Genomic DNA, 6,000 nt, shown 5'->3' with positions numbered 1-6,000 from the left:
ATCAAGTGATCTAATTTGAATAATCTTTATTATTGTCACAAGTAGGCTTACATTAACACTGCATTGAAGTTACTGTGAAAATCTCCGAAAAAGACTGTGAACATCAGCCAAGTTTACCATATATCTCCACCTTCCCACTCTCAAATTACATCATGCACAGAGTGCAATCAGAGAGCAGCAAGTTTGCTTCGATTTTGTTTTAAAAAGTGTCAAACCTCCCGTCCGGTGGCATTGTTCCAGGTGATTCAGAGAGGAGGGTGGGATCTGACCTGGGACAATTCATTGTGGCAGGAAATAGCACCTTCCAGGAAGTGTCTGCTGTAATCCAGGGCTTTGATTAACACGTCGAATCTGTGTTTCCTACAACCTGGTGTGGTGGGCGGCTTTGCAGCTTCAACCCTGACAGTCACAGGATGACCCTCCTGTAGTGCCTGGTGTGGAACTGATTTGCAGCTAGTCCTGTGTAACCAGGATTACTGGGCAATGCAACCTGACGTCAAGAAGCGGTCCCCACCCCCACCTTTTAGCCCGGTGCAAAGAAACTTGAGTCCCAGGGATATTAACCAGAGCCAGCAGGGATATTAACAAGGGATATTGACCAGAGCCAGGTCCCCTGCTCCCGATCAGAGAGCCAGCTGCTGCCGGATGGAAACTGCTGCAATGACCCGGCCGGATTTGAGGAGACTTTTCTCGGCTTGTGACCTGAACCGCTCGGGGCTGATCGAGTTCGAGGATTTCTCGAGTGTTTGCCGAGAGCTGAGTGTCGCTCGCTCGCAGATCGCTCCGCTCTTCCACAAGCTGGACGTGGACAATGACGGCTCCATCAACTTCAACGACTTCACCTCCGGCTTCGAGGAGGTGTCCGCGATCCTGGATCTGTCCTCCTTCGGCTCGGATGGAGCCCAGAGCCAGAGAGTGGCCTGGGAGGAGTTTGAGGACCGATTTGGGAATGGGCTGCAGGACCTCCGCAGGTTGGGAAACTTGTTTACTGCTCCCCCCCGCCCCCTCCCACTCACATCCCCTCTTCCTCTCACCCCACTCTCATCCCCTCTTCCTCTCTCCCTGCCCCCCTCCCCCACTCTGATCCCCTCTTCCTCTCACCCCACTCTCATCCCCTCTTCCTCTCTCCCTGCCCTCACCCCCTCCCCCACTCTGATCCCCTCTTCCTCTCACCCCACTCTCATCCATTCTTCCTCTCTCCCTCCCCCACTCTCATTCCCTCTTTCTCTCTCCCTCCCTCTCTCATCACCTCTTCCTCTCCACCCACTCTCATCCCCTCTTCCTCTCTCCCTCCCCCCACTCTCATCCCCTCTTCCTCTCTTCCTCTCTCCCTCCCCCACTCTCATCCCCTCTTCTTCGCTCCCTCCCTCTCATTTGTGGTAAACCACTGTTGCACCTCTATTAGGTGATGTATGGTAGGACCTGTACTACAGGTACGTTGGTAGTCCCTGCCTGCTGGCCCTGTACGTGGGGTATAAATATGTGTGTCCTCCATGCTGCAGCCATTTTGCCAGCTGCTGTGGGAGGCCACACACTTAGAGCAATAAAGCCTCAGTTGTACCCAACTCAAGTCTTTGTGCAATTGATCGTGCATCAATTTATTGCTCTAAGATTTACAAAAGATGGACCTCTGTATCAAACTGGATCGCCTGCAGCTGGATCCGCATTCGAGCGACGCCAAAAAAGACTTTCAACACTGGCTAGATTGCTTCGAGGCGTACATCAACTCGGCGTCCACCCCTGTCTCGGAGGCTCAGAAGATACAGATCCTGTACTCAAGGTTGAGCTCCAGCATCTTTCCGCTAATCCAGGACGCCCCAAACTACGCCGAAGCCATGACGCTTCTCATAGAGAATTATGCTCAGAAGACGAACACGCTCTTCGTCAGGCACGTACTCGCCACTCGCTCTCAACTCCCTGGTGAGTCCATAGAAGACTTCTGGCGGGCCCTAATCCCACTCGGCCGGGGCTGTGACTGTCAGGCCGCTCAGGCCACTGAACATTCAAACCTCCTCATGCGGGACACGTTCGTTCCGGGGATTGGGTCGGACCTCATATGCCAGCGACTGTTAGAAGGGGCCACGCTCGACCTAACAGAGACAAAGAAACTAGCGCTCTCTATGCCAGTCGCCTCACGCAACGTTCAGGCCTGCACCCCCGGCCGCGCGACCCACCCCTCCTACGCATCGTGGATCCCACAGAATGCCGTGCCAGTGGGGGTCTTATCCAGCCAATACGCCTGCGCCACGCGCCAGCCTGCGAACACGGGGGGTCCCCGATGTTACTTTTGCGGCCAGCAGAAACACCCACGCCAACGCTGCCCGGCCTGCGCTGCCCTTTGTAAGGCTTGCGGTAAGAAGGGGCACTTCGCCACGGTGTGCCAGGCCCGCGCAGTCGCCGCTATCGCCCCCACCCCCTTCGTTTATGGACAATGGGCGCCGCCATCTTCACCTCCCCGGACCACGTGCGGCCAGTGGGCGCCGCCATCTTCTTCCCCTCAGACCAAGCGCGGCCAGTGGGGGCCGCCATCTTCCCCTCCGAGCAACACGTGCGGCCCATGGGCGCCGCCATTTTGTCCTCAAGATCTTCAGGCGCCGTCATCTTGTCTCCCCCATGGCACATGGGCACCGCCAGCGTTCCAGGACCTGTGCCCCCCGGGCTTTCCATCATCCGACACCAGCGACGACTGACCACGACTCGCCTCAGTGACCATCAACCAGTCTCATCAGCACAACCTGGCCACCGCATCATAGATCATAGAATTTACAGTGCAGAAGGAGGCCATTCGGCCCATCGAGTCTGCACTGGCTCTTGGAAAGAGCACCCTACCCAAGGTTAACACCTCCACCTTATCCCCATAACCCAGTAACCCCACCCAACACTAAGGGCAATTTTGGACACTAAGGTCAATTTATCATGGCCAATCCACCTAACCTGCACATCTTTGGACTGTGGGAGGAAACCGGAGCACCCGGAGGAAACCCACGCACACACGGGGAGGACGTGCAGACACTGCACAGACAGTGACCCAAGCCGGAATCGAACCTGGGACCCTGGAGCTGTGAAGCAATTGTGCTATCCACAATGCTACCGTGCTGCCCTAACCAGCATTAACATCAATGGACACGTGACCTCTTGCCTGCTGGACTCCGGGAGCACCGAAAGCTTCATCCACCTGGATACAGTAAGGCGCTGCTTCCTCACGGTACACCCCACCAACCAAAAAATCTCCCTGGCCTCCGGATCCCATTCCGTGGCGATCCGGGGGTACTGTACGGTCACACTCACGGTCCAGGGTGTAGAATTTAGCAGCTTCCGCCTCTACATCCTCCCTAACCTTGCGCTGCCCTACTACTCGGCCTGGACTTCCAGTGCAACCTCCAGAGCCTAACTCTGAAATTCGGCGGGCCCCTACCACCGCTCACTGTGTGCGGCCTCGCAACCCGAAAGGTCGATCCCCCCTCCCTCTTCGCAAATCTAACCTCAGATTGCGAACCCGTCGCCACCAGGAGCAGACGGTACAGCACCCAGGACAGGACCTTCATCAGGTCCGAGGTCCAGCGGCTGCTTCGGGAAGGCATCATCGAGGCCAGCAACAGCCCCTGGAGAGCCCAAGTGGTAGTAGTTAAAACTGGGGAGAAACACAGAATGGCCGTGGGCTAAAGCCAGACCATCAATCGGTACACGCAACTCGACGCGTACCCCCTCCCACGCATATCTAATATGGTCAATCAGATTGCACAGTACCGGGTCTTCTCAATGGTAGATCTCAAATCCGCCTGCCACCAGCTCCCTATTCGTAAATCGGACCGTCCATACACTGGCTTCGAGGCAGACGGCCGTCTCTATCACTTCCTCAGGGTTCCCTTTGGCGTCACCAACTTTGGTCTTCCAAAGGGAGATGGACCGAATGGTCAACCAGAACGGTTTGCGGGCCACCTTTCCGTACCTAGACAACGTCACCATCTGCGGCCATGATCAGCAGGACTACGACGCCAACCGTGCCAAATTTCTCCACACCGCCACTCTCCTAAACCTCACCTACAACAAGGAGAAGTGCGTGTTTAGCATGACCCACTTAGCCATCCTCGGCTATGTGGTCCAGAACAGAGTTCTGGGGCCCGATCCCGACCAGTTGTGCCCCTCATAGAGCTCCCCTTCCCCACTGCCCCAAGGCCCTCAAACGCTGCCTGGGGTTCTTTTCGTACCACGTTCAGTGGGTCCCAAACTATGTGGACAACGCCCGCCCACTCATACAGTCAACCCATTTTCCCCTGGTGGCCAAGTTACAACAGGCCTTCGCCCGCATCAGAGCTGATATCGCCAAGGCCGGGATGCATGCAGTAGACGAGACACTGCCCTTTCAAGTAGAGAGCGACGCATCAGACGTCGCCCTAGCCACCACCCGCAATCAGGCAGACAGACCCGTGGCATTCTTTTCCCCCTTCCTCATGCCACAGAAATTCGGCACTCATCCGTCGAAAAAGAGGCCCAAGCTATTGTTGATGCTGTGCGGCATTGGAGGCATTACCTGGCCGGCAGGAGATTCACTTTCCTCACTGACCAACGGTCAGTAGCCTTCATGTTCAAAAACACATTGTAGGGGAAGATCAAGAATGATAAGATCTTGAGGTGGAGGATTGAGCTCTCCACCTACAATTACGAGATTTTGTATCGCCCTGGTAAGCTCAACGAGCCCCCAGGCGCCCTATCCCGAGGTACATGTGCCAGCGCCCATGTAGACCGACTCCGGACTCTGCATGACAGTCTTTGTCACCCAGGAGTCGCACGGTTGTACCATTTCATAAAGACCCGCAATCTGACCTACTCCGTCGAGGAAGCACGGCCAATCACCAGGGACTGCCAGGTCTGTGCAGAGTGCAAGCCGCACTTCTACCAGCCAGACCGTGCGTGGCTGGCGAAGGCCTCCCGCCCCTTTGAACGCCTCAGCATGGATTTCAAAGGGCCAATCCCCTCCACCGACCGTAACACGTATTTTCTCAGTGTGGTCGATGAGTACTCCAGATTCCCCTTCGCCATCCCATGCCCCGATATGACATCTGCCACCGTCATCAAAGCCCTCAATACAATTTTCGCTCTGTTCGGTTTCCCGCCTACATCCACAGTGACAGGGGATCCTCCTTCATGAGTGATGAGCTGCGTCAGTTCCTGCTCAGCAGGGGTATCACCTCCAGCAGAACGACAAGCTACAACCCCCGGGGAAATGGACAGGTAGAGAGGGAGAATGGGATGGTATGGAGGGCCGTCCAACTGGCTCTACGGTCCAGGAACCTCCCGGCCTCCTGCTGGCAGGAGGTCCTCCCTGATGCACTGCTCTCCATTCGGTCACTGCTGTGCACCGCCACTAACAACACACCCCATGAACGCCTTTTTGCCTTCCCCAGGAATTCCACATCCGAGGTGTCGCTCCAGACTTGGCTCGCAGCTCCAGGACCCGTCCTGCTCTGTAGGCATATCCGACTCCACAAGGCGGACCCGTTGCTCCATGCAAACCCCCAGTATGCCTACGTGGCATACCTCGATGGCCGCCAGGATACTGTCTCCCTCAGGGGCCTGACACCAGCAGGTCACACACACACACACCCCCGGCCCGGCACAACCCTCCCCCGGCGCTCCCAGCAGCAACCCCCCCCTGGGACCATCCATCCTCCCCCTGCCCACGCAGAGGATGACGAGGATTTCGGCACGCTCCCGGAGGCTCCGGACATCAGACCAGCATAACATCGCCACCACCACTACGTCGCTCCCAGCGGCACATCAAGGCGCCAGACCGATTAAACCTCTAACTGGTCCACTGGACTTCAAAAGACATTTTTCTCTCTCTATCAAATGTCAATGTAAATGTAAAAAGGAAACCATTTGTTGTATATAGTTCTCCACCACCCCCGTCGGACTCAATTTTAACAGGGGATGAATGTGGTAAACCACAGTTGCACCTCTATTAGGTGATATATGGTAGGACCTGTACTACAGGTACGT

The 6,000-nt window shown here is 56.0% G+C and overlaps 1 protein-coding gene across 1 annotated transcript in view; it reads left to right on the top strand.

The window, feature by feature from the left end:
• The first annotated feature begins 301 nt into the window (after nucleotides 1–301).
• Nucleotides 302–6,000, top strand: part of rasef2 (RAS and EF-hand domain containing 2) — a 154,787-nt gene continuing 149,088 nt past the window's right edge. Inside the window, exon 1 of the mRNA XM_072468706.1 lies at nucleotides 302–971. Coding sequence (XP_072324807.1) covers nucleotides 646–971 — 326 coding nt within the window. The 5' untranslated portion in view covers nucleotides 302–645. The remainder of the gene's footprint in view (nucleotides 972–6,000) is intronic.

Source organism: Scyliorhinus torazame, chromosome 12 (assembly GCF_047496885.1).
Source record: "Scyliorhinus torazame isolate Kashiwa2021f chromosome 12, sScyTor2.1, whole genome shotgun sequence".
Taxonomy (NCBI): Eukaryota; Metazoa; Chordata; class Chondrichthyes; order Carcharhiniformes; family Scyliorhinidae; genus Scyliorhinus; species Scyliorhinus torazame.
The sequence above is the reverse complement of the archived record's forward strand: the minus strand, read 5'-3'. Positions and strand labels throughout refer to the sequence as shown.